The sequence below is a fragment of the Anser cygnoides genome, chromosome 21 (assembly GCF_040182565.1).
Source record: "Anser cygnoides isolate HZ-2024a breed goose chromosome 21, Taihu_goose_T2T_genome, whole genome shotgun sequence".
Classification (NCBI taxonomy): Eukaryota; Metazoa; Chordata; class Aves; order Anseriformes; family Anatidae; genus Anser; species Anser cygnoides.
The window spans coordinates 4,460,090-4,487,611 of NC_089893.1; the positions used below are offsets into that span (position 1 = coordinate 4,460,090).

A 27,522-nucleotide genomic window follows, 5' to 3' on the forward strand; every position below is an offset into this window, starting at 1 on the left:
AAAGATGTGACAGAATATGAAACTGAAGTTGTGCATGCGAGTCCTCCTTCTGTCACTTCCTTCTAGTGCAGCTAGGACTTTTTTATTAACAAAACCCATTAGTGTGAAGTCTGCATCTGCATTTAAATTAGAACATCTTAAAGAAAAGAACAAGCTCCAAAGCTGCCCACAAGAAAGGTTTCCTTGCCAGGCTCCAGCATATGAACACTAACTGCTTATTACCCAAGAAGAAATTCATTATCATTTAAATGTTGTTGGAGAGAGGAATGTAAATTATTTCTCTTTAATTTGGCTTTCAATTGCTGGTTTAGGTGATAATTATGGAACTCAGATAAGATTTAACATAATTGGCTTAAATTCATATTCATTTTAGTTGCCTTTGCATCCAATTGGACCACTATCTTGAAAATCAGTTTATGGACAAAGGTAACCTTCCAGATTACTTCCTTATTGTGCAGTAAACTTTTTATTCCTGTCAGCTTCTTTGCTTTCAGACCTTATAGAATTGTAGAGTTGTACAGAGGGCTAACTCTGCGGACTTGCTTTTGTGGATGAAAGTACAAGTGCATTGTTTAGCTGGTAGTAATTATTTTTTAAAGCGTGGATAGATTTCTCGAAGCTGGCAACAATCTGATTCTGCTTCTTGGCAACTGTGCCGTGTTTCTTGGGTGCTTGGCTTGTGCGCCAAGGGCCAAGATGCCACGTTTTGGGTTTCTGTCGATGGGAAGGGGACGGTAGTCACGGCCCTCAGTGTGTTGTGGTGGGGCCTGGTGTGAGCTGCAGTGCCTGGTCCCATCTAGCAGCAGGGTTGGGCTGCCCCCCCCGTACATGTCACCCACATGCTGGGACAATGTCACTCGCTGCCACCCATGGAGGGGACACCGGGGTTACGAGGGGGGAGCTGGCTGCAGCTCTCGGTTGTCTCCAGGCCAGCGCTGCCGTCTGCTGCGGGCCTGGTGGCTGCAGCTTGGAGAGCAGGCCTGCTCTGAGGTTGGCTGTTTGTACTGGGGTATTTGTGTCATGAAATATCTTGGGTTTGGTGTTTCGACAGGATGTTGGTTGGGGGTGAAATGGTGGAGCTCACAGGCTGCCTCCAAGGAGTCCCAGGCTGCTCTGTGATAACTGAGGCCGGAGACCGAATGCGAAGTATGGAGTCTCCCCTGGGCTGGAGATGAGGGTTTTGTGCCTCCTTCTTCCCTTTGATTGTAACACATAGCCGCAGAAATATGCACTTTTAACTCCAGTGTGAAGAGCCCAGGTACAGATATATGGCCAGGAAGTCTTGCTGTGTAGCCCCCATAATCAGGTCAGCAGATGACGCTGGTACGTGGGTGCGAGGCTGTCCTTTGTCTTGTCAATCCCCAGGGCACTTTCAAGACCCCACTAATCAGATGTGTTGAGCTCTTTAAAAACCACTAATCAGGTCAAAGTAAGTATTTTCTTTTAAGTGCTTTCTATAATACATAAATCCAGGAAAACATGGGTGGTTTTTACCCTCCCAATGCTGACAGACATCTAGCTTGTTAAAAATGTCCAAGTAGCATTTGTGCCTGGAGTAAGAAGTGCAGACCCTTTAAAGGCCGGCAGGTTGGTGCTCCTGGGCAGTCTGCTGTAGTGTGGTGGTCACTGCTTCAGATCAATCGCAGCCATGTGTGACTCTGCCAAGGTTTTCTGGTCACTTGCGGCATGCTGTGTGTGACATCTGAAGGTGACCGTCACGCTCTGCGTGCAGAATTTGGTGTATTTAACTGTCTCTGGATGTTGGTTGGCAAGTGTCAGGATTCAGAAGACTGTAAGGAAGCATTTTTCATGTAATAGTTTTTTGACCTGTAAGATCTAGTGCACTGAAAAAGGAATTAGCCTCTAGAATTTCTTGCTGCTTTATAGGTGCAACCAGTTCTGATGTGAAGGAAAGAGAGACTGGAAAGATATACTACATGCAGAGGTGCAGAGACCGCCTTTCAGTAGTCAACTATTGCATTTTTGGCAGTGAATATAAGACTTAATTGTGTTTTAAAAAAAAGGGGGAGTCTTCCCAGCAGCAGCAGCATGGGCTTGGAGCAGATGCTGAGCAGGTGAGGATCTGAGATGGTGTTTGCAGGCTCTCCTGACGAGGTTGTGCTGCCATCGTGCCTCCCGATGCCTCGAGCCGGGTGCTCTTGTGGGGTACATGGGGCTGAGGATACCTCGTCCCACAGCCCCTGTGTTCCTCCTGTCCCTGCTGTGCAGTTTCAGGCGGTGAGGAGCCGTTCTGCGAGCAGCGGCCCCGCGCCGCTCTGTGGGGCGGCTTCTGTTGAGCTAGCAATAGTTAAATGGAATTTCATTCGCTTCCTGTCTTGCACGTTTTGTTGAAAGTAGTTCCGTTGTTGCTATTTTTAAAGCTGATTACTGTGCATAGAGGACTCTGAAGCTGTCTGCGTTATAAAAGTCAGCTTGGGATCACCTCAAGCATTTCGACTCGCTGCTGATGTGAGCAGGCTGGAGTTTCGTGTTAACATGAAGAGCACACGGCAAACTTCTTGCTGGTGTGGTTGTAGGATATCAGATCCAGTTGTTCTTTCTGGAGCCAGGTGCAGCCACCTATCTGCTCAAATTGAGGCTAACTGCTAATGTCTGGTGCATAGCTGGTAACATCTGAAAAGCATGTGTTATGTGATAACCTCCTGCCTTTGTGGTTTCTGAAACGTGCATTTTACTTGTTGGGGGCTTGTTAAAAAAGCTGACTTTTTTGAACTCAAATATGGAAAGTGGTTGCAGGAAAAAATACTGGCTGTTTGCAGAACCCAAAAGCTGAGGGTTTTTTTTGTTTGTTTCAAATTATTAAGTACTGGGAGCATATGCTTCCAGTTACCTGTATGGATACTGAGCCTGTCTCCTAAATGTCATCTGGTAACTGTATAATTACACAGTAACCCTAGAAGTGAGAGGGTAGGAAACTTGTATTTCCTTACTTCTGATGTCTTGCAGTAGTACTTAGCGAATGGCATTCTGCAATGATGAGCACACGATAGGAGATTAGAAATTCCCTTGCTGTAATTCTGCTTTCCAGCACTGCCTGTCCATGCTTCAGCTGCCTCACCTGTAAAATAAAGTAAATAACCTACTGTTTTTTTTGCCTCTAGGAGACTTAATATGATCTCATATTGAGAAGAATGTCCAGGTCCTGAAGGAAGTTGTATCCATCAATAGGGTTGTTGATGTGGGATTTACAGAGAAGCAAGCATTAATTGCTCTGCTATTGAAATAATTATGGTGTGCTCGCAGCTCGGCGTGGGGTGCCACAGGGGCATAAGGCTGCGGTGCTGCAAGAACTGTTTTGGGTCCTGATTTGTTGGAAAAAACACAAATTTTCAACAATAGCAAGGAATAGTACAGCATTGGGGTGGTTTACCTCAGTCTGAGTAATCGTCTCAATTCCAAGGCAGTCATCTGTCCTCCTTTTACCATATAAATGTAGCATTTCTGAGGAAAGGAAGTGGTGTATCGGCGTTGTCCGAGGTGCATGTGTTAATTCTGTGAAAACAAAAACAATTAGAAAGTGCGTCATCGCTTTTAGGAGCCCTGACTTTGAGTCAATGAGTTAGTGTTAAGTTGTCAGATCCTCCCACATCCTCTCTAATGCTTTTTTTTTCCTTAATTTTCCATGAGACTGAATGAGCGTGCTTTGCATTTTTTTAAAAAATGCTCGTAGTCGTTTTTCCACGTACTGAGATTGCATTTCTTGCTGTGAGATGAACTTTGGGTCGTGCCCTTTAAAGCAGCCAAGTTTACATATAGAGAGCCTTCACTTAAGTTTCGGGTAGGATGGTTTTATAGTAACTCAGGTGTCCTGATTTGAGTTTTTTACCCTCTTAGTCTTCATAACTGACTTGTAATTTAACTCTGTTTGCTGCTGTTTGTATGGAATGGGGCATTTGTGTTTTAACCAGGGCAGCTGAGTGATGTTATTTGTTTCAGGGCCATGGTGGAGGTGTGGCTGTGTTCAAGTCCTAGCTTCCCTTGAAGAATCTTTGCTGACAGCAGCCTATCCCTAGGGGTGCTGAATGTTATTAGTGCAGACCCCGTGTTCACAGGTTTTACGAAGCCAGCAGGAGCGCAAATACAAAATCAATTTGAAAACCTGGTCTTGAATAAGGAGTGTGCACCGCAACTTCAAAAAAGTGAAGCATTTCGTAGTTGGTTGTCTTGTTGCAGCTCCTCATTCCTTCCGTACAGCGGTGTTTGTAGCATGCTTTCAGTAAAACAGTTTCACAGCCGTGGGGTGCGTCTCGAATCGTGGCACATGGCATGGTGCTGTGCCCATCGATCTCCCGGTTGTTCTCCTCCTCGCTATATGTGAAGAGCAGGACTGCCCTGGGGATGAGTTGAGGGATGCTGGAAGAAAACAAAAGCTGTGGCTGGCGGTGGCACAAGTAGCAGCGCTGTCTTCCCGTGGCCTCGAGGTAAGGATGGTGTTGGAGTCCTGCTCCAGTCCCGTTGGGTGCTGTCTGACTTGGTCGCTTGAAGCCATTTAACTAATGGCATCGCTGCAGCTGGAGGAGCCAACGCCGCGATTCAAGCCGTCCTCTGCCGGTAACGGCTTTGCAACACTGAGCCCGTACGTAGAAAAAAAGCTTTTGTCCAGCAAACAGGAAACGGGAAAAGAAAAATCAGCTCGGGGTCCGGGGGAGGGAGGAGCAGCAGCGAGGAGCCTGGGGGCGAGTGGAAGCGCCCGGCTGGCTCCTGCCTTCACCAGAACACGTGGAGCACGGCCCACAGCCGGCCAGGAGCGAAGCACCACGACCACAGCAGCAGAGGGAGGACGGAGGGACGTGTCCACACACCCTGGGGAGCTGACAACGAAGCGCTGGGTACCCAAAGACACAGCCCTGCTGGATCGCCTTCCCTGGGGCAGCTCCTTGAGACCCGTGTCAAGGCAGCACGGTGTTGGGGGCTGCTGTCACTGCAGCTGGAGGTGTTTCTGCTGAAGAAATGGCTCCGTTACATCGCCTGTGCGGACGGAATCGTGCCTCCGTGCTAGGGCTGCAGATGTTTCTTAGTAAAGTATTTGGTTACTGTATGGAGTGGAAAAACGGTTGGCTTTCTGAGCTTTCCCTCATTGTGTGTGGTTGGTTCGGTATCTGCCAAGGTGCCGAGTGCTTAGCATGTGCGTGTGAAGCGCTCGGGGGAACGGAGGAAATCCCACCCAAACCGTAGCCGCTGCTCCATCTGCGGACTGAAGCACGACACAGAAGCACGCCACCGGTCCGCCTTTGAAGCTGCTGCAGGTGCCGCCTTCGGCTCGGTCGCGAGCAGCGAGGGGAGCAACTGATGTGGCTTGTGGTCCCTGGGTAACGTTACCAAAAACGCGTGTGTGATGGGTGTCTGAATCCTGACTGCCAGGGGGATTCAGGCGCCCAGGTCAGCAATTCCCAGCCTGTGGTTCAGCTCTCGGTGCCGGTGTTTGTGTTATTTGTGTTCTTGCTTGTTCAAGTTTGCCAAGGGGGCAAACTGCAGTCTGTAAGAAACAGGGAAGGCTGCTGGTGGCTCAAAACATTTGGGAATCTCTGGTCATTTAGCCATTCTTTGGAAATATTACCATTTTTTCTGGAAAACGCTTGCTTCTGTATGGCTGAAGCAATGGGCATGAGGACGGTTGATGTTACTGAACATAAAATAGCATCATAATAACCGAACTGATGTGCCAATAAAAAATGGTGTCTGTAACTGCAGGCTGTAAATGTCACTGTAACTGGAAGCATTTATTTGGTCTGTGTTCGTTAACAAATGTGTAACTTGGCTCATTAAAATAAAGGAGCGCACTTGTTAAAATATTCTTTTAGCCCAGGCTTGGCAACTGGATGCTTTATGAGGAAGCCAGCTCCTATCGCACGGCGTTGTGCAACGTGCTCTTCTGCGTGGACACCCCCTGCTTTCCTGCTGTTTTTATTTACGTAGATGCAGCTCAGTATTTGCACAAAGTGACGGCGACTTTTCAAGCGAAGAACCGAAACGGGTTGGGCACTGGGAGCCTTTTTGGCAGCACCCCGTCGTCCCGTGGCGTGCGCGCGTCGAGGCGTTTGTTTTATCCCCGGTGAGGCTGCGGAAGTCGGCGCTTCTCTCACCGTGCGTGGGGCTGTGCTCGGCTCCCTGCAGGTGCTTCCTGAGCCACGGTGCAGGCAGGAAGAGGGCTCCGAGGCAGAATTGATGAGCAGCTGAACCCGGGAATCTCCTTTTGGCTTCTGCAGAGCTCACGGTTGCTGTGTTCCCTTAGCTCAGCGCTCCTCAGTGCGTGTCCCCATCCCACCCGGGGCCTCGCGCTGTGCTGGGCAGCAGCAGGGGGGTCACTACCTGCTCTGGCTCTCCTTCCTTCTGCCGGCTATTGCACGCACTCGTTTCGAGGAAATAAGCCGCTTTTCACCTCTGGGAGTGCTGCATCAGTGCTGGCCTGCCTAACTGAAAGGATGCCAGGCGGGCTGGTGCTGTGGAAGCCGCTGGGCATCCCCCAGCGCTGCGTTACTGCCCCTTTCCTTGCTGAGGCTGCACACAGACGTTGCCCGCTAGCCCTTCAAGGAGGTTGTTCAGAGTTTAATTCTTGCGAAGTGCTTCAGTGTTAGTGCGGAAAAGTCATTTGCGATGTTAGCTCCATGTTTATAAACTGAGTACATCCAACTCCCATCTCTCTCTCGCTGCCTGAGCTGCGAACGCATTAAATGACTCCAACCAGCCTGCTGTTTGCTTTTCCTCCTCGCGTGGCCACCCACTGTCCTCTCCTCTGTCATTTTATTGAAGTGAGAACTTTCAGAAGAGGGCTGGGGGAGCGAGCTGTGCAGCTGGGACCTCCGATTTGCAATTTTTCTGGTGTTTGTCAGCCAAATGCGTTGTGGGGACAAGAAGGGGAACCCAATGACTGGGACAACAACATGCGGGCTTCCAACTGGGGCGGCTGGGCTGCGAGCTTACCACTAAATCATCAAGTCCGAGGGATGAGCTGGGGCTGTGCCTCCTCAGCTGAGCCTTCGTGGTGAATGCAGAGCTGCTTGCTGCTACTGGGAAGAGGAATAGGAAACTTTGAGTTGCTCGGCCTTGCAGCAGTGTGGGGTAATGCGGGGCCGGGTTCCCTGGTAAGGGAACGGCTCGGGTCCGTGCCGCCACTCGGGTACGGTTGTGTTCACGCGGGGAGCTGGCATCTCGCTGTCCTCATTGCAGTTCCTTGACTTGCGTAGCGTTTCCTCCACGCAGGTCCCTGTCTGGTGTTTTGATTTGTATTTAAATAAACTTCCCTGAAGCAGCAGGTGAGGAATTACGCTGGCAATCCGTAGGTCAGGCTGACGAAGCGGTAGGACTGGAGCTGTGGTGCACCAGGGCTTCCTAACAGCCCCTCTCCTCTTAACTCACGCAGACCGGTGAACAACAAAGAAAGCTTTTTGGCGGTGTTTGAGCCAAAGGACCAAATCTTGTGGCTGCTTTACAACACGTACAACACGTCGTGTGTCCACAGGAGAGCTGCCGAATGGAGCAGCCTCCAGAAGGGCGTCCGGGTGGTTTCACTTGGGTTCGTTTTCAGCATCTGTTGGTGTTGGACACGTGGGAGATAACACAAACCAGGATCCCTCGCCGCGTGGCTGGCACCTCCTGCGAGCACTGAGCAGCTCTCGGTGCTGAGCCACAAAACAACACGCTCTTGAATAAGCGAGGGTGAGAGAGGGAAGCTACTGCCGGAGGTGATTTATACCTTTGAGTCCCGTGTGCCTTTTATAGGGTACGAAAAGTCTGTTCTAGTTACCCAGGCTGGGTTACAGCGTGCGGAAAGGGCTGGCGGTGGATGGTCACATATCACAGTGAGCAAAGTCACCTCCAGGTGGGTTTAGGCTCCGTGGAAGCGTGGCGGGGAGCTAGGGGGCCTGAGCCCAGGAAATAGCTGCAGAAAGGCTGGGAGCAGGTTCCCGGATAGGCATTTCAGCTAGGAATGGCGCGTGTGGCACGAGGGGGATTGAAACATGCCCAAGATGAAGCAAGCTGGGACCGACCAAGCAGGGTGCTAGAAACTGGTGAAGGAGCGGGGCTGGGGGAGCTGCGTTTGCTGCCAGCCTTCCCTGTCCTCGGGGAGGTGGAGGGCTTGGGAAGCGAGGTGTTGGGAAACTGCTCTGTCACGGGGTGGGCTTCCGACCCCTCTCTCAGCAGCTCAGTGTTTTGCAGCCTGCAAACGTAACCTGTCGCGTTGCTCGGTGTCTTGAGAGTCCTCTGGCCAGATCGGGGCTTTGGATGTACTGGAGAAGCAGCTCTGCTTTCCCCGAGGTACCGGTTCCTTCTGCGGTGTAGGGAAGGACCTGTCCCGATGGGGCAGAGCCCTCCTGGTACATGGATCTCATCGGGCAGAGGGACCTGCCAGCGCCATTCGGTTCAGCACCCTGACCCTCAAGCTTTTGTGGGAGGGTCATTACCCATTTAGAAGGAAACCGCGGGTGTTCTGGAAGGAAACCGCAGGGGTTTTGACCTTCCCTTGGGAGCTGGGCCCTCTGTGACTGGGAGACTTTCTCTGAGCAAAGGTACTGCTGGGACACGGGGGGGCTTGGGAGGATGCTCAGCTTGTGTGGTTCCAGGTGTGATTGTATTAGTTGTGTGTGCTCTCACAACGAATTTTCAGACCTGACGTCAAATATATTAGTCGTGTGTGCTCTCAGAACGAACGTTCAGACCTGAGATCAAAGGTGCCTTGATGAGCGTTAGGCTCTGATTCTGCTCTTCCTTAACGGGCAGGGTCTGAGTGATGTTTCTCAATGTTTTCTCTGAGTTTGTTTCCTTTTGACGGGGGGAATTTGCCTTGGAAATAACCTGGCTGCCTCAAAGAGGTTCTGCAAGGCAGTCGTAGTGGAAAATGCCCTAACAAACGCCGACCTTGCTGATAAGCTCCCTGTGCTGGATGTGTCCTGGATGCTGGGTGGCCACTTGAAAAGTGGATAGGAGGGGGTTTTTAGGCTGGGCTGCTTCTGCCCGGCTTGTTCACGGTGCAAAAGCACGTCTTTTCTAAAAGAAACTTTTCTTTCTGTGATCCTTTGCAGGCGTAACCTGACCAAGTTATCCCTGATATTCAGCCACATGCTGGCAGAGCTCAAAGGTATTTTCCCGAGCGGCCTCTTCCAAGGAGACACGTTCCGGATCACCAAGGCAGACGCTGCAGAGTTTTGGAGAAAAGCTTTTGGGGAGAAGTAAGTCTCTAGCTGTGCTCGACGTTACGGATGTAACACCACTAGAAGTGCTGTTTTGTGACTCAGAAGAATCGTTATTGAGGTTAATCAGAGAAATTAATGCTGGGAGAGACCCATTAGGTCATTTGGTCCACTCTCTCCGGTGGGGTACAGGATTGTTCCTACTTTCTGTTTTCCAGTTCTTTGTCCTGTCTTGTTTTAAATGTGCGAAGCGATCAGTCCTTCTCCACTTTCCCTAGGAGACTGTGGCACTGCCACAAGGTTCCCTGGATTATTAAGCCTAAATGTTCCTCTCCTTAATTTAATTCCTTAACTTCTAAGTGAGCTCCACGAGCTCTGCAAAATAATCTGCTTTCTTCTTCCGAAGGTTACCATGCCCTCAGTATTAGCTGTCCTTTAGCTAAGCCGTTCGATTAAATTCTTTCATCTTCCATCCAATTAGTCTTCCCGATCACTTAGTCGCCTTTCTTCTGGTTTCTCTGAACTTTTGTCAGTTTGCATAACGGCTTTGGTAAGATAGAATGAAGGAGAAGGCTGAGTGCAACGTATATGTAGGTGCAAACTGTTGAAATGTCACTTTCAATTTTTTGTATCTAATAAAACACTGACTAAATGAACTTCAGAGGTGTCCCCAGCAGTGTTGGGGGATGAAAGTTAATGGAATTGGGCACTGCTTTCTAGCGAAGGCATTTCACATGCAGAGTTTAATTAGGAGCTGTCAGAACAAAAAGCAGTGATATATTTACTCACGGGTACTATAGTTATCTGTAGCTAGGTGTGTTCATAACAGGTTTCTACTCCACTTGATGTTTTAAAAGAAGGAAATTACTCCTTTAAACAGGAGCCTCTGTTTCGGTTTCTGGTTATCTTACTTCTGCAGTTAATCCCTGTTTAGAGAATTGCTTGCAGCTTTTTTATTTTATGTTCTAACTGTCTAGGGCTCTACTTACTGCTAACTCCTTCTCTACTTAATGGAACGTTATGAAACTCTTATCAAGTGATAGTGCCGTATACAGCCCGTGGTTTATGTAAACACTGACGTGATAGCACTGCAGAAAAAGGGGAAGGAGAAAGCAGAGATGGACGTCAGCTCCCAGAATTGTGTGTATGCAGAGAAAATTGGCTAAAGTGTGCTGGGCTGTTAATTTCCTTCAGTGCCAAGAAGCGTTTTGCTCACGTAACGTGAGTAAACCTCTTGCGGCTAATTCTGATTTTCCTCTCCTCTGTTATCATGAGGTGTATACTCACAAATAAAACGCACAAGGTGGGTACGTGACGGTGCTCTTCAGACACACCGCGTTTACAGGTGGCTCGGTTTTCCCCAGGACTATCGTTCCGTGGAAGAGCTTCCGTCAAGCCCTGCATGAGGTGCACCCGATCAGCTCGGGACTGGAAGCCATGGCCCTGAAGTCCACGATTGACTTGACGTGCAATGACTACATTTCAGTGTTTGAATTCGATATCTTCACGCGACTGTTTCAGGTAAGAACTGAGGAATGCGAATCACTTGGAATGGATCTTAGTGCCTCAGGTCAGACTCTTTTCCCAGGCTGAACCGTATTTTTCACATTAAAATGACATTATTTATGTTGTACAGGACTTGGTCTTCTTGCCCCTCATCCTCTGGCCAGTTTTGGTAATAGTTAGAACCCTATTTTGCCGTAAGGGCGTTTGATACTTCTGGTTGAAGAAGAAAACGTTGTCTAAATATAAATTGCAACTGCATGTAAGGCACATCCAGCATCCTCCCATGAATCAGTTTTTCCTTTTCAAAGGTCACTTTTAGACTGAAGTCCTGACACAACTTCTGTAAGCCAGGAAATGCGAAGCTGAGTTTATCAGTCTGCCTTTCCTTGCGTCCAATTCTTTCGTGTTAGATTTATTTTCCGTGGGGGGATGTTCAGGATGGAGCACGAGGAGCATGGAAATTTGTGCTTCCTAGCTTTTGAACTGACACAGCCAGGATGTCGCAGACGCATTCTGTGTTCCGTGTGCAAGAAATGTTTGTGTTACTGCGGGGATATTAATAGTAGGTAAAATTGTAACCCACGGTCTTTAATAGTTCTGAGCTCTAAAACGCAGCTTTTGATGGTGCAACTGGGTATTTACAAGAACGAACACTTACTTCTTTGACTCTGACTTGCCTTTTCCCTTGTGATAGGGTGGGTTGTAATTAAGATATGGCTAGATGAAAAATTCCCATGTTTGGTGTTGCAATGCATCTGATCTCATTCAGCACTTTTTCCAGCTATAGTACACAAAGAGCGAGTTAAGAGCCGCTGTGATTTCCGAGAGATACAGACTTCCTGGGGAGAGCTAGTACCTTAGGCAAGTTGAGAAACTTGGAAAAATTGAATGAAATTTAGACACCCAAGCACTTCTCAGAACTGAAAGCTTTCAAACTGTTGTTACGACTTTTCAGGCATCGTTTTTGGGAATATTTAACTTGTATATGCTGGTTTATTTATTCAAACCTCAGCCTAAGCAGCAATCCTTGCCACACCCAAGTGAGGTTAGGTGGCTCAGGAATAGTCACAAGCATCTTACACACGGTGAGACTGAGACAGAGAGGGGAGATCACTTTCCTGAGGCCACGTAGGAAGTTTTTGTTAGGCAGCCGACTAGTCATGGTTTCTGGTCCTGTGCATAATCTTAGACAATTCCTGTCTCCATCACCGTCTCAGCAGTGAGTAATTTTCTCTGCAGAAGCAGCACATATTGGTAGCTTTTCTTGAGCCGTCCTTTTGTGACCTCAGTGACCTCTCCCTTGGCGTTTTTTAAAGGGATTTTGATTAACTTCTGTCCTCGGTGATATTTTTATCACTGACGAGAGAATTTCAAATGTTAAGGCCGCTGCAGGAAAATACAGGTTCTAGTTCCTCTACAGGATTTAGGGTGGGATAAGGAACGTGACGCTTTAACTAAAAAACCGACCCCTTTTCTTAAGGAACATTGTGTGTGTTGATGCCTCTTAGAAGCGTGTGGTGTTATTAATATACTTCTTTGTTCTTTCTATAGCCATGGTCCTCTTTGCTCAGGAACTGGAATAGCCTCGCGGTGACTCACCCTGGTTATATGGCATTCCTAACCTATGATGAGGTGAAAGCCCGGCTTCAGAAATTCATTCACAAACCTGGCAGGTTGGTGCTTGGCAGCAGTGGCCCTTTTGATGGCTCTCGATAACATCGGGGATTACTCACTGACGGAGGAGACTGGGTTTGGGTTTGTCTTTGTCCTCCTTCCTCAGAAATTTTAAACTGAGAAAAACTCTAGCTTGTCCTGCGCTCAGACATTCTTCTCCACATCACAACTTACCTCCAGCCCACCGCACAAACGTCCCAGCTGCCGCCTCGGGCTTGAGCAGGAGGCAGAGGCAGACTCTGCCAGATCGAGCCTAACCTGGGGGCTGGCCAGGACCCTGAACAAGGGGAGCACCAGAGTGCACCTCTAGTTCTGTCCTGCTTTTAAAAATTAAATCCTTGTGTGGTCTATTTTTGTTATTTTCCTTAAGATAATTTGAAACAAATGATTATGAGGATGCTGAGTTCTCTTGCTGTGGACCCTGGGTTTCATTTCACATGGAGCCCGGTGCTTGGAAGCTTTTCTCACTTTGTATCAGATTGCAAAGTTCTCCTTTGATCTGCCTGGGGGTAAAGTGAGAAAAGCTGGTATAAATCATCCAGCTCTTCCTACTAGTTTTTATTTGATGTCCTAAGATATCCAGACAAAGGCTGCCTGCTTGACATTTAGTCTTTTCTGCCCGTTCCAGTCTGAACCGAAATTTCTTCTCCTCTGTGTTTTCAGTTACATTTTCCGGCTGAGCTGCACACGACTCGGTCAGTGGGCCATTGGCTACGTCACTGCAGATGGGAACATCCTTCAGACAATCCCCCACAACAAACCCCTTTTTCAAGCACTGATTGATGGCTTCAGGGAAGGCTTGTAAGTAGCTTATCAATAACAAGGTTTTTGTCCTTTCGCCGTTTTTTCCTGTGAATTATCCATCTTAATCTTGTGGTAAGGCCTGAAAGTCACTTGAATGGTAAAATACACCCGCTGGGCTCATCACACGTTGTCTCCTCCTCAGGAGAGGCAGCGTGTTGCAGAGGTCAAGCAATCGCTGTTGACATCACCGAGCCCCCTTTTGGACATCTCTCGGCTCTTCCTTTTTATTTAGACCTTGATTCAGCAAAACACTTGAAGCAAGTGAATAGTCCCATTGATGTCAGTGGAATAATTCATATGCTTAACTGTTCTGGCACTCGAGAGTACTCAGCTATCATTTGCACTGGAGATCTGCATTGTGCTTTGCAGCAGCAGACGATGAGTGTATGCTTGCGTTTCCCTTGTCATACATTCTTCTGCAGTCGGATCCTTAACCTGTGCTAGCACAACTACTATTACAGGCTCAGTTTTCTTACTCTGGACATGGCAATTTCACTGCAGGATGATTTTAGAATAGTAAACTAGGACGATAACCTCGTGTTTAAAACAATAATTAGTCCCAGGAAGGAAAACGAGCTTCTTTTTATTTTAAAGAATGGCGTGTTTGTTTTTTGCCTGATAGGAATATTCTTCCAAAACTTACTTGGAACTCAGAGTACCTTGAATTCCCTCCTCTTGGTTCTCACCCTCATTCTTTATTTCCTTTCTCCCCCACCCCCAAAAGAAACCTTATATGCACATTTATTTGTGTGTGTATATGTGTACATATATAGAGAGAGATCTTTTTTTCCCCCGACTGCTTACAGTTATTTATTTCCCGATGGCCGGAATCAGAATCCTGACTTGACTGGCTTGTGTGAGCCCACACCTCAGGACCACATTAAAGTTACGCAGGTGAGCAAAGTCTTCTGTCCTATCCTGTCACGCTCATTGGCTTCGAGGCTTGTTTTTAGCGCTGTTGTACAATGGTCTGCAAAATATTCATTCTCCTGTGCTCTCCACCATGGCTGTGCCCTTGAACCCTGCGTTCCCAGGCTGTTCTTGGGAAACCTAAATAAAAATCTGGGATAACTTGAAGCCCACTTATTTTTCAGAGCTTGGTGGATGTATCTAGCACTTAAAATCATGAAGTTTTTGCAGATTTCTGTTCTCTTTTGTACTGTGTTCTAGTGTTTGGAATTTATTTTGTCCTGCATGTCTTGCGTTGGATTTCCTGTTGCTGTGATAAATCTTGCGTATTGTTTTACAGTATCAACAATGTCTGTCTGTCTTTCTCCAAGGAACAATATGAATTGTATTGTGAGATGGGCTCCACGTTCCAGCTGTGTAAAATATGTGCTGAAAACGACAAGGATGTGAAGATTGAACCGTGCGGCCACCTGATGTGCACGTCCTGTCTCACTGCGTGGCAGGTGAGGCGTTGGCTCTTGTTTATCTGAGTGAGGCTAGTTGCTTCTTTACAGAAGCAGTATATCCTCTTCCCAAAACTGTTTAGTTTCCTTCAGGTATGGAGGTGAGGGAGTGTAACCGAGGACATAAGCCTGTAGTTCAGAAATACAAATGCTGGTTTCTCCTGCCCAGGGAGAAGGTGGTTAAATGCCTGATCTCAGTAGAGGAACAGGCAAGAAGTGCAAGGACTTGCTAAAAAGCTGTTCCTCTGCTCCAGACAGAAAATCTTCCGTATTTATAGCACAGTTTGTCTTTCTCTTCCCCTCATTTGAAAGGTACCTGCCTATAAGCAGGCCTAAACCTCTCTGTATATTACCCGTGTATTTAATCTCTGCATCTCAGAGGTGGTTGTAACAGATCTCTCCTCTTCCCTGAAGGAATCAGAAGGCCAGGGCTGCCCTTTTTGCCGCTGTGAAATCAAAGGCACGGAACCGATTGTAGTAGACCCGTTTGACCCCAGAGGAGGAGGAGGATTATCACGGCAAGGGGCAGAAGGAACTCCCTCACCCAACTATGATGATGACGACGACGACAGAGCCGATGATTCCCTCTTCATGATGAAAGAACTCGCTGGTACCAAAGTAAGGGCGCCTGATTGTGTGCTAGGAGATGCGGCAGCGTGTACAAAGACCGCGTGTTCTCCCTCACAGGGGATGTGGTCTTAGTGCTTTGTGCACGCGAGGGTTGGCAGACCTTATAACGGGGGATTTTGATCAATATGGAGAGGGTGAAGTAAATAGGGATTCAGGTTCAGTGCTGTCAGTGCAGTTCACGCTGTTCTGTTAAGCAGCAGCGAGCACGCTTTGATCGTTTGTACGTTGCCTTGAGAGACTGGGTGTTTGTCGGCCTTTAGAAGGGTGAAAAGGCTGCCTTGATCTATTGAAATGTAAGGTCTGGGTCTGGAACACTTCTCTGCATGCTTAGCAATGCTGCTTTTCACTTATTAGCCATACTTCACTCGTATTGGCAAAAGCTCATCCATTTTCCCCAGCGGTGAATGCAGCCAACCAGGTACGGTCTTCCCAAGGTCCTGATGAGTAACTGGGTAGAGGGCAGGGTATTTTGCTGAGCAAGTCAGTTTGTCTGTCATCTTTTTATATGGTGTCTGATAAACAGAGGTCTGATAACTCTGCCATTAGTGACAGGCATTCTTTGTGCATCCCTGCACATTTTTTTCTAAATGCTCATTGCTTCTCTTGCGCATCTACAGTTAGCATTGTTTTACAGCATGGGAAAGTGGTTTTGAATTTGACTAATTTTTAATAGTTGAATCCACTAAAATAGGCTGCTTTGTCTGGTCACAAGGAATGCTCTGCGCTGGTTAACCTATGGTCACATTTCTCTTTAGCTTCCACCCTGTGAAATACTGTAAACTGTAGTCCTGGGGATTGTTTTTGTATACATAACTTGGGGAAGCAAAGCACAGTTTCCTTGCTGTGACATCCTGTTGTGGTTTGCAGTGGGCTAGCATGCCGTATTTGCTGGCAATCAGTGAGTTCAGACGTGTGTAAAGGTTTTCAAAGTTACGTAGTGCTAACCTTTCTCGTGAAATAAGCTTTATAAGAAAGAGAAGAGGCACAGTTCTGTCAGGTAGAAAAAGAGGGACAAAAATGGAGGTTTTGCTGCACGCTAATGATTGCTGCAACAGCCATGACACCAGTCAAGGTACTTTGCACAGCGGTGCCTGCAGTGATGAGTAGGATTTGCAGCAGATCACGCCCTCTCGTGTCGAAAAGAAAGGCAGCTTGCTGCTGCTCAAGGCGGGTTTGTTACTCCAGCAAAACGGCTTGTCCTTTATTGTGCCCCTAAGTGTGCAATTGTGGTTTTGTGCCACAGTTAAGCCAGTTAGTGATGCTCAAGGCTTGCTGCAAGACAAATGCAGTTGTGCTGTGAAATTACCTTAAATTACTGCTGTGTGGTTGGCATTAATACAGTCATTTGTTACCAGCAGTGATACTGGAGCCAGCACAAGTCACTGAACCTGAAAGCCTCTCCAAGGAAGAGGAGCTCTGCTGGATTTTGTCATTTGTTGATTTTCCTGGTCTTTTCTTTTTCAGGTTGAACGTCCTCCTTCTCCTTTCTCGGTAGCTCCACAGGCCACCCTCCCTCCCGTGCCGCCACGACTGGATCTTCTGCAGCAGCGAGTGTCCAACCCTCCTGGGGCTTCCAGCCCTGGGACCTCTTCAAAGGTAAAACACACGCCTTGCCCTTTCGGGTGGGATTTTGGTGGGGCAGTTAGAAAGGAGAGTGCTTTGGTAAATCCTTTATGTTCTCTGTGACATCCCTGATGGCAAAATAGCCATTCCTATGACTTATTGACTTGTGTAAATAATGCACAGTTGAAGTTTTTTGAAACACTTAGTATCCTTTATTTGGAATCCAATCCAATGATGCCCTGAGTTGTTCTTTTTTTTTTTTAATTCAAGAAAGATAATCTGGGGTGTTTAGTGCCTAGCTGTAGCTGCATGTAATTACTGTGTTCTCTCCACAAGCTTGTAGGGAAGGTGTCCCTGGAGAGCTAGCTTGGCATCACTCCACATCCGTTGAGATAATTTCTCGTAAAAAACAGATGAAACAAAAACAGACCTCACCCTTCTGCCACCCACCTCCCACCTTTCTGTGTTCTGTGGCTGGACTCCCTTTGTTAAGCCATGTTTTTGCGTTCTTCTGCTTCCCAGGCTGCTCCTGGCACCCTTCACAAGGACAAGCCTCTGCCGATCCCACCCACGCTCCGCGACCTGCCGCCGCCGCCGCCTCCGGACAGACCCCACTCCATCGGGACCGAGGGTCGGCCTCAGAGACGGCCCCTGCCCTGCACGCCGGGGGACTGTCCTTCCAGAGACAAGCCGCCCCCCGTGCCCTCCACCCGCCAGGGAGATCCGTGGCCCTCCCGGCCGATTCCGAAAGCCCCCTCCGCAGCTCTCAGCCCCGGTGACCACTGGACAGGGAGGGAGCTGTCGAACAGGCACTCGCTTCCCTTCTCCTTGCCCTCTCAGATGGATTCCAGGGCTGAGAGCCATCGGCTTGGGAGCACGCTCAGCCTGGACAACCAAGTGGTGAGTAGACCTGATGGGGGTGAAGGTTGGTTTTAAGGAATTAGGTCTTCCAAGGCGCCCTGTTGTCATTTGCATCTGAATAGGGCATTCCTGTGCCAAGGGAGAGATGGAGAGGAACTGGTGAATGCCAGGCAAGGGAGAATAATGGGAGGACTTCATAGGGCTGTACTTTCCTGCCTCTTGGGAGCAAGGCTGAAATCTCGGTTTATCTGCCAGTTACCTTTGAGCAGTCAGGAGCCACAATTTCATGATCATAATTCACCTTTGAATTTTGAAAAACCAAGAATGTTTTGCATTAGGAGCCGGTGTGCTGAAAAAGTATAATTTCCTCCTCTCAGGATTCAGTCCTGTGAAACGTGCACACAGAAACAATGATTACTTTAACGTGGTAAAATCTGAGTTAGATTTGGGTCTGTTATTATTAATAATATCATGATGTGTAACTTAGTAGCCCAACATATTGTTCTCTAAGAGAAATCACAGGCAGTTTTGCTTTCCTTGATCCCTTTTGCCTATCTTTTCCTTTTAAAACCTCCAGCTTTCTTGAAAAATTGAAAGCAAGTACATTTTTAGCCAGATCGTCTAAGGAATTGACAGTTGCACAGTTGTCATTCAGTCTCTGTATATACGCTTGTCTGCATCCTTTTCCTCTTTTCCCTATTAACATTTTGGCCTCTTGGCCAATTTCAGCTGAGTTTAGCAAAGTCATTAGAGTCTCAAAGATAAGAGTTCCTGTAGTTCTTGTGTAAACAGGCAATAAGCAACAGGAGAAAAACTGTGCCTGTGCTGTCAGTGAGGGAAAAGCATCAGAACTTCTGGATTTCTAAGGTGTCAGTAAATGCTTTTGAATAAATGAAGATGCTTCGTCCCCAAGAACTGGCTGACTGGCTGACATCCATCCCCAGCTGGATGACCAGCAAACAGTTTTGTAACTACACGGGCAGACCTGGTGCCTCTAATTCCTCTTGTGGACTTCTTTCTTTCAGAGCTTGAACAGTGGTCCACCAGCAACCTCAGAGTGTGAACACCCCAAAATTAAACCCTCCTCCTCTGCCAACGCTATCTACTCCTTAGCTGCCAGGTATGTTGTTCCCTAGGCGGGTCATTGTAGGTCTCTGTGCATGCTGGTGCCGGGGACAGAATTTGGTGTAACTCTGTCAAGCCTTAGTTTCAGTCTCGGATGGATTATTTATTCAAAGCACGCAGTCTAGATGAAAGTAGATGAAATCAGCATCCCGAAGATTTGTGGATGGTGGTGACAGTTACCTTTGGCTGTGGCGATAGGAATCAGGCTATAGTTACCTTTAGCTCTTCTATAACTTTAATTCTGAGTTGGTCTTTCTAAAGGTACATTGTGAAGCAGGTGATGCGTATGATACTGTTAACTGCCTCTTCATAGTGACCTTATGCCAGCTTGACCTTGCAGCTGGGCTGCTGCAAGTACTGAAGCCAGGTTATTTCTCTAGGCAGTATCAATTTAGCGCTGTTACCTCGGCTGTGGGTTTGAAAGGCCACTTTGATATTAATTAGATTTAGAGTAAATGCTTTTCTGGTGTTCATATCTTGTTTCTCCTGCCTCCAGACCACTGCCTGTACCAAAACTGCCTCCTGGGGAACAGTCTGAAAGCGACGAAGACACTGAATACATGTCACCTTCCTCTCTGCCAGTGGTGCCTCCAGGTCCTGCTGTACAAAAACCAGAGATCAAAATGCCTGTGGAAATGACTCAGAGTTTGCGGTGAGACGCTGTTTGCATGTACTGTTCTTCCTCCTCGCAGCTCTGGGGAAGCATATTTGTTTACCAGGGTGGAGATTTTGCTTGCTCTGTTGGCTGAATTCCCCCAGTGATGCTCACCAGATCTAGACTAACGTAGCGAACTGCAAATGAGATGTGGCTACTGCTCTTTTGCAGAATCCTTACGCAGTATTAAAAGGGCTAGATAACCGCTTCCACCTCTTTCTGCTGATAACGGCAGAAGCCCCTGAAGCGCAAAATTCTGTGAAAAGGTTTTTTTCTGGTGGTATCAGTTAAACTCTTCTATGCCGATCTGCTGTCTTGCAACAGACATCACTAGAGCGCTTAGAGAAACAAATGCTCTTTCTCAGAACAGCGGTGGTTTCATTTTGAAGCAGGTGTCTGTGGATAATGTCAGTGACAGAAGCTGGGAGATGGTTGACCACTGTCACCTGTGTGAAGGGAGATGTGTGTTCTCTCCCGCAGAGTCCTGGAGTGTGACCAGCAGACGGATGGCTGCATGTACGAAGCGATGTACAACATTCACTCCCAAGCAGTGTCCTCTGCTTTTGAGACTGTCAGCGCTTCTGGTGAGTGGGTGTGCTGATAAAAAAGACACAAAAACATCAACAAATAAACCTGGGACGCAATGCATTGGTCCCAGTGCCAGTTGGAATAGCATTTTAGGCTAAATTAAATGTTGCTTTTGTTGTCGAAATAGCTAGGGTGTATGTGGAAGCATTTGTGTCTGTGTACTGCAGGCTGCATGTGGGGATGTTGGTGAGCAGCCGGGCTGGAATGCACTGTAAAAATACTCAACAGTTGTTTAAAAAATGGCTGTTTTGAAGATTTTGTTTTCTGGGCTTTGCTGCTGTAAGCAGCTGCAGCAGCTGTCAGCCCACATCTATGGTAAGAAATTTTTATCTAGCGCTGCCTTCTGGAAAGAGCTTCCATTGAACCTGGGGTTTTGGCAGCAGGGCCTTTGCTCTGTGTCCTGTCAGTGCTTTTATGGACTGCAGAGGAGCAGAGTCTGCCTGGAGAGCCGGGACTCTGTTCACTCCCAGAGCTCGGACTGTGTCTCTTCTTCTAGATGAAGGGGATCTGGCTGCAGCCACTGCCAGCAACGGCCCCGAAGAATCAGAAAATGAAGAAGATGGCTACGATATCCCCAAACCACCACTACCAGTTGCTACTGCTCGTCGCACACTGTCTGATATCTCCAACGCCACGCCTGCCTTCAGCCGAATGTCTTTGGAGAACGACCCTGTAACAGGTTAGAGAACAGCTGTACTCCGGATGCTATAGCACGCACTGATGGCTTGAAACTGGTGTCCCTGACTCAGGGTTTTGTGGGGAGGCTGTAAAATCAGATTTGCAAGGCGGAATTACACTGGTCCTCATTTGCTCAGTTTGGTTTGCGACTTGTACTACATTTCCTTACTGACTTAAATCACTGAGCTAGTAAATCACACTTAAATCACAGTTAGCCAAACCTTTTCTCAGCTTTAAGGATGTTCCCTAGGCCATCGTGTCATACAGGGCATAGCCCGGAGTTTGTGCCAGGGCATGGAACAGAGCTTGGCGATATTACCGCTCATCGCTGCTCAAGCTGAAGGCGGGATGGCTGGCCATGCGCTTTCTGTCTCGGGTGCGGTTGTTGCCAGCAGATGGCACAAGTGTCCCGTTTGGTGCTTTGGGCTTCCTTGAGCAAGGACACGGCGGCTCGGCAAGGTCAGCTTTTTGTCCCCGGGGAGCAGGGGACATCTTGTCCTTCTGGCTGCGAGACACACTCTCCAGGGGACAACCAAAGCCTCGTCTCTCCGAAAGCCTTTCCAAATAACGCTTGACTTCTTCCCTACAACCGCTCAGGGGCACCAGAGGAAGCTCTGAAACTTCCTGTTGGGGGGCTTTAGGATTCAGCACGTCTCAACGTCCGGCCGTTTGCCAAGTGAGAGGAGCGAGTTTCTCGTTCCTTCTGGAGGCTGGCAGGAGGCAGAGCCTCCTGTACCCAGGCCTGCTCGTCCCACGGAGTCTTCTGCTCACCTGCTTCACCGATTCCCGTTTCCAAAGTTTCCTCTTCTTCAGCTCAGAGAAGAATTTATCAGTTCAAAGAGATTTGTTAGCTTTTGCCACTCCTCCCTGCCTCACTCTGTGAGTGTGTCTGTAGAATATGGGATAAGGAGGGCAGAGGGAGCTCACATCCTGCTCCCAGATGAACTACGGAGCTTAATCATTGACCCTTCTTTGTTTATACAACCCTGAAATTATAGTGCTTTTGTCCTGCTTTGTAGGGTCTGGAGATCTGCTAACGAAAAATGCTGAGGAAATGCTGATTGTTACTGCCCTGGGAAGCTTCTGCAGTTTTCTGAAACTTTGGGTATTGGCCACTGCCGAAGCCTGGCTAGTGAGGGATGCCTTTTGGCAGATTTATGTTCTCACGCATGGTGCCCTACAATTTAGCTTCTTAATCATTTACCAAAAAAGCTGAGCTGGTAGTTGCCCTTTCAAATTGACCCGTGGTCTCTGAAATTTGAGCCGGTTCAGGCTGAAACAGCTATTTCGAAAGACACTTTGGGGGAGAGGAGTGGGTAGTCCTTTTTCTCAAACGTACAAAAAGCTTTTTATGTGTCAGGAGCTTGTTCTGGGACGGTCGGGGAGATGAGCTGCCTTGTGGCTGGTGAGGAAGCCTCAATGAATTTGTTTTCTGAGGAGCCTTCTCCAGCTTAGCGCTCTTGGTGAGGTTTTTCAGGAAGGCCCCACGATGACTGCTGCTGTTCTGAACGGGGCTGCGGTGCCAGTCTTAAAGGGGGATTGTTTGGACATTCCCAGGCTTAAGGATTTGCGTGTTGTACACCAGTTCAGCTGTTAGAAAATCTATCCTGAGTACCTCGAAGAGGTTTTTCCAGCAGACAAACACAGCTTGCTTTAAGGTGATGTCAAATACTCACGCAGAAGGGTTTCTTGTCATGTGCAAAGTAGGAAAAAATGTTTTCTGCAGTGGTACGGGAGGTCAGGACTCAAAATTATCAGACGTCGGATTAACACAGTAAATAATGCATTTTCTCTGCCAGGCACTAGTTAAATCCCTGCGATGTTTGGTGTCCCGCTTGGTTTGTTGGCTGCTCTTTTTGTTCCCCAGGAGGCTAGGGTGGGCTTCAGCAGGAGCTCGTGTGGGTGGCCCTGGCCGAGGGGCTGGCAGAGGAAGAGGAGCGTTCCCTTCTGAGACAGAACTCGGTTTTTGGAGAGCTTGTGGCGGGGGAGCTGTAACTAATAAACTCCATTTTGTGCGTGTGCTGATCGGTGCCGTGGTGCGGGAGGATGGGGCTGAGTCGAGATAGCGGCGCGTGTCTGAGTGCCATTTATCAGTCTGATGTCAGTCCTGCTGTCTTCCGAAAAAAAAAGAGTCCCTGCCCTTCCTTGAAGCGACGCGTTTATTTCTCCTTCCAGGTTTTTCGGATGGCTCTCAAGTTCCAGAAAGGCCGCCCAAGCCTCTGCCGCGGAGAATAAATTCAGAGCGAAAAGCCGGGAGCTGCCAGCCAGGTGGGGCCGGCAGCGGGACCAGCGCGTCGCTGCAGCTCTCCAGCGAGATCGAGAACCTCATGAACCAAGGCTACTCATATCAGGACATTCAGAAAGCGCTGCTCATTGCACATAACAATATTGAAATGGCCAAGAATATTCTCCGGGAGTTTGTTTCCGTCTCCTCCCCGGCGCACGTGGCCACATAGCACATCACCTCCGACGCCTGCAACTTCTGCGGACCAGCTGCCCGGGCGGCCGCAGCCCGGCTGCGCACCGAAGGGGAAGGGGGTTCCTTTAGAGACTGCGTGCGGAGGTCAGCCCTGCCTCTTCCCGAATCAGTTATCAGGTTTTTGTGGTTCCAGATTTCAAAGCAGTGGGATGAAACGCAGCGGAGCGGTGTTTTATACAGTGTGTGTCTTGGAGTCCTTTCCCCCCGACCTCTTGGCTGAGAGAACGGATTTGTTTCCGGGGTGCTGGTAGAGAGAGGTGTTGCAACGAGGGATCCCAGAACCGATGCCCTGGAGGCCGGGGGGAGTGTTTTGTGCTGTGAATTCGAAGTGAATGCTCTGAGAAACCGAGTCTCCGGGTCAGTGTGGTGTGTCCTGTGGTTCATGGTACTAGGTTTGGACCTGCTGGCTGCTGGCTGTCTGGCTCAGGCTTTTCGGAGCAGCCGAGCGGTCGCGTTCCGCTGGGAATAAACAGGAGACCTTGGAAGAAATCTTCTGATTGCTTCCCGTTAGCTGTGGCGTTGCCCTCTTACCTGTAATAATAGCGTTTGTTGCTCACGATTTATGTCATCCCTTTTCGCCTGGAGCTAGCGTGCCCGGCTTCTGCAGGGCGCTTTGCTCGCGGCAGCGCTGGGAGTTGGATTTCTGTCGCGCGTGTCCTCTCCCTGGCAGCGTCGGATTCCAGGGCGCTGGATGTGCTGCGAGTCCTGCGTGTCTTTGAGGGGTGGGAGAGGGCGGGAAGAATTCGAGGGAGAGCGAAGAACTGGCTGCTGCTTCTCTTTTTTTTTTTTTTTAGCCTCGAGCGTTTTGTGCTGCGGTGCTCAGGCTCGAGTGCAGCCCTGCCGGGCTCGAGCAGCCGCCGCCGGCCACTCCCATGCTCTCTTTCTCTAGGAATGTTGCACCTGGTAAGCGCGGTGTTTTATTTATCTTAACTGCATGGTGGCTGTCGCAGCCTAGTGGCCTTCACGCACATTCCGTCGTCTCCTCCAGAGAGCTTTCGTGGGAGCCAGTTGTCTTTTGTGCCAGGCTGTCCCGTGGAGCTGGTGCGTGCAGCTGATGTTGTCGTCGGTATCGTGCCTGCTTTGCAGCAAAATAAACGCAGCGGTTCTCTGCATGGCTGTCGCAACAACACGGGGGGGGCTCTTCTTTCCGTTTCCATTTCTCCGAGGAGTCGCCAGAGCTTGTGTTAGAGCGGATCTGGGACGCTTCTGTAGCCGTAAAGCAATCACACTGGGCTTTGAGAGTCAGGACTCAGCTGTTCCTCGGACAAAACCTGACCAGCATACTCAGCTACTTAACTCTGTTCGTAATATGCTTGTGTGTGAGCAGCGTGGTGCCTTTGGAGGGGCTTTCGATCGAGCAGGGACACGCAGATCCCAGCCTGACAGACGGACGGCCCTCTGGGTACGCTGTGAGGCTGCCAGCCTTTCAAAGCGTGTCCTGCATTATTTGCATCACTCCCAGGGCAGCAGCAGTCACTAGGCGAAGGGTTGCAGCTTGAAGCGCTGCCGGCGTGCTCGGGGCAGCTGGATGCAGTTTAGCCCTTTTAAAGAATCCAGGAGCTGGGCCCAGATTTCGGGGAAACAGCTCGCGGTTGGCGGGGGGGGACTTAGAATATTAGCAAGGAAATTAAGCCTAAAACGTTTGTTTGATGCGCAGCGTGGGTCTCTCTCTAAACCTGCAGCTTTGTAAATGGATGCGGGGGGGGTCCGGGCAGTTTAAAAGCACGAGCTGGCTCCTCGCTCCCCTCCTTTCTGTAATAAAACGGTCTCTGAAACTGTAAGGAGATCCCTTAAGTGCAGCTCTTACTGTTGCTATTTTAGGGCCAGGGCTGAAACGTGCAACTGCAGCGCACTGGTGAGGTTTCTGCCCATCAACACGGGGCTCGGCAGCGGTGCAGAGCTGCCGGAAGCAGGATCCGGCCTTTTGGAGGTGCTGAGCTGCAGACGAGGTGATGTCCCCGCATCCTGCGCTCGGGGAGGAAGGGTTTTCCTTTCTCCTGCCCCCGACAGCCGGCAGTAATCACGCACCAGCCCTGCTCTTGCTGTCCAAGTGCTCTGGCAGCCTCGGCCCCTGGTGTGTCCAGCACCGGGGGTGCTGTGCGGGGACGGGGGCAGCTCAGGGCAGCTCTGGGCAGCTCTGCGCATTGCAGGCTGTCCGGCCGCCCCGAGCGTATCCGAGTTAGCTCCCGGCTTTGTCGTTTTGGGAGGGAGCCCTGCTGTTCCTTCCCCTCTCCTCCGCGTTCTCCCCAAGCTCCGCGTTGCTTTCGGAGCCGCTTTGGCGCCGCCTTTGCCGCGTAAGCTCAGCCCGAGCGAGTTCAAGTGTGGCGTGAGGCTGGGTCGTGCAGAAGAGCCAAGTCCGGCCAGCTAGCAAGCCCCAGCTCGTGGCCTGCACAGCGCCTGCGCCCGCAGCAGCGGCGCCCTGTCCCATGCGAGCCCCGGGGTGTCCGGTTCAGCCGGGCCTCGCAGAGCTGTCGCGGGGCCGCCCTCGGGGTTCGTCCGCCTCTCTGGGGCGTCCCCGCGGGTGTTTGTCCAGGTCTTGGCAATTAGGGAGAGCAACCTTCGTGGTGTGTGTCGCTAACTTCCCTGCATGTGTCCTGTCTGTGCACCGTTTGGTCCTCAAACTAATTTAAGAAGCTTAAGCCTTGGCTTTTCTTAGGCCTGGGAGCGTTTTGCTTGCACCGCTGGCGTGCAGCGGGGTCTGCCCGTGTTTTCCGGCTCTGCCCAGGCACTGTGCAGCGTATTTTTCTTCCTGTTTTTCTTTCAGAAAGGTGAGCCTGATGTGATTTTCTCTTCCCCCCCCCCCCCCCCCTCACCTCCTTGCTCTTTATTCTGAAGAAGCTAACCTGATCGTGCTACTTTCAAAAAGCCGAAGCCAAATGTCTCGTGCCTTTCCGAGGGGAACGCCGCGCCGCCGGGCTGCGCCTGGGCACCCCCTGCGAAAGGGAAGAGCCCGAGCAGGCAGCTGCAAGCGTGCCTCCGAAAGGTGCGAAAGGAAGGGGCGGGAGAGACGGGCGGCTGTCACTCCTGCTGGGTTTTGCAGCATTGCGGCTGCGGAGCTTTCCTTCTCGGCCTGCTGCCGGCAGTGAGTTGCCGGGGCTGGTGCGGAGGACAGGAGAGCCGTGGGACGGGATTGGTTTGGCTCGTAACAAAATACGAGTTCTGCTCTTTAAAAAAAAAAAGCTGGTTTTCCACCCCCTCACCTGCCAAGCCAGGATGCAAAGCAAGCAGCAAACCCCTTGGTCCGGGAGGAGCTGGGGCACAAAACGCGGGCACCGCTCTGCGCCCCTGCGCCCGGCGGCCGCCTCGCTCGAGGTTTCGGTGTCTCGGGGCTCCCGGAGCCGCCGCGGCCGAGCGGGATCCGCAGCGAGACGTATCCCGAGGGGGAGGCTGGGTGGCTGGGCAGCGAGCAGCGGATTTGCTTTCCCCGTAACCCGCTTTCCTGCATGCCCCTGGCTGAGCCTTGCCTCGGGGCGCAGCATGTCGCCTCCGGAGTTCGTTACTGTAGCCAAACCTTGAGGCAGGGCCATTACTGTAAATGTTTTTTTTATTATTATTATTATTATTATTTTATTATTTTTTTTTTCAGTTGAGCAAGAAAAAATGCAACTCCCAGGGCGCCTTCCCGAAGGCGCCACGTTAAAAAATGAGTTGGGGAATAAGGACGCGTGTTTTTAAAGTTCCTGCTGGAAATCTTTTTTTTTTTTTTGGAATTTCTGGTGGGGGAGGAGCAGTCGTTCCGTCTCTTGAGTGACAAACACCGATTTGTATAATGTCAGTGTTAAAAATGTTGAGATTTTCACAAAATATTTTAAAAAAAATATAATAGTGTCATTAATATAAAGTATAATAGCAGTATTTAATCCTTTCAGATCTGTAAAGAATAAGGAAAAACAGAAGGTAAATATTCTTACAGAGAGTAGCTGAGCTTTAAGATTCACTTGGTTTAAAGTCCTCATTTTGTTTGCAAATGCATTGTTAATGTTTAGAGGTTATACTAATGTTATTTATTAATTGTTTCCATCCTTGTATGCTGCCCACTAAGAGCTTCTTTGGGATTTCATTCACCTGTGTCAGTACAAAGAAAACAAAACAAAGTTTTATTTTTAAATAAAATTTCCTTTGTCGTAGCAGAGCGGCTGGGTTGTGGTGGTTCTGTGAGCCCTGGAGGAGCAGCGTCGCGCTCGTCACCTCGCTCAGAGTGCCCAAGTTGGGACGTTCGGTCCATCCCCCCGCGTCCCTTACACACGTCACTGACCTAGGACCTGCTTCCGCACCATTACCTAATCCTAATTAACGTCAGGGATGCTCACAAAATGAGAGCAGGAAAGGTTTACATGACGTTGATACTCAGAAGTCTACTGCTACAGTGCAACATGCTCTGCTGGAGCCAACCGAGGG

The 27,522-nt window shown here is 49.3% G+C and overlaps 1 protein-coding gene across 3 annotated transcripts in view; it reads left to right on the forward strand.

Moving 5' to 3' along the window:
• The window catches only part of CBL (Cbl proto-oncogene), a 40,025-nt gene extending 12,769 nt beyond the window's left edge, over positions 1-27,256 (forward strand). The window contains exons 3-17 of one of the 3 annotated variants that reach the window (XR_010826135.1): positions 9,042-9,188; positions 10,514-10,670; positions 12,207-12,328; positions 12,993-13,130; positions 13,940-14,027; positions 14,414-14,545; positions 14,960-15,163; positions 16,640-16,771; positions 17,261-17,638; positions 18,625-18,719; positions 19,221-19,376; positions 19,860-19,963; positions 20,464-20,646; positions 22,821-26,107; positions 26,711-27,256. Coding sequence is in view for 1 of the 3 variants with exons in the window: in XM_066981055.1 (XP_066837156.1) it covers positions 9,042-9,188; positions 10,514-10,670; positions 12,207-12,328; positions 12,993-13,130; positions 13,940-14,027; positions 14,414-14,545; positions 14,960-15,163; positions 16,640-16,771; positions 17,261-17,638; positions 18,625-18,719; positions 19,221-19,376; positions 19,860-19,963; positions 20,464-20,646; positions 22,821-23,101 (2,317 nt within the window). In the remaining 2 variants the exon portion in view is untranslated. Of the gene's footprint in view, positions 1-9,041; positions 9,189-10,513; positions 10,671-12,206; positions 12,329-12,992; positions 13,131-13,939; positions 14,028-14,413; positions 14,546-14,959; positions 15,164-16,639; positions 16,772-17,260; positions 17,639-18,624; positions 18,720-19,220; positions 19,377-19,859; positions 19,964-20,463; positions 20,647-22,820 lie in introns of all 3 variants that reach the window. The other 2 variants (XR_010826134.1, XM_066981055.1) reach the window with 2 other exon arrangements.
• The last annotated feature ends 266 nt before the right edge of the window (positions 27,257-27,522 follow it).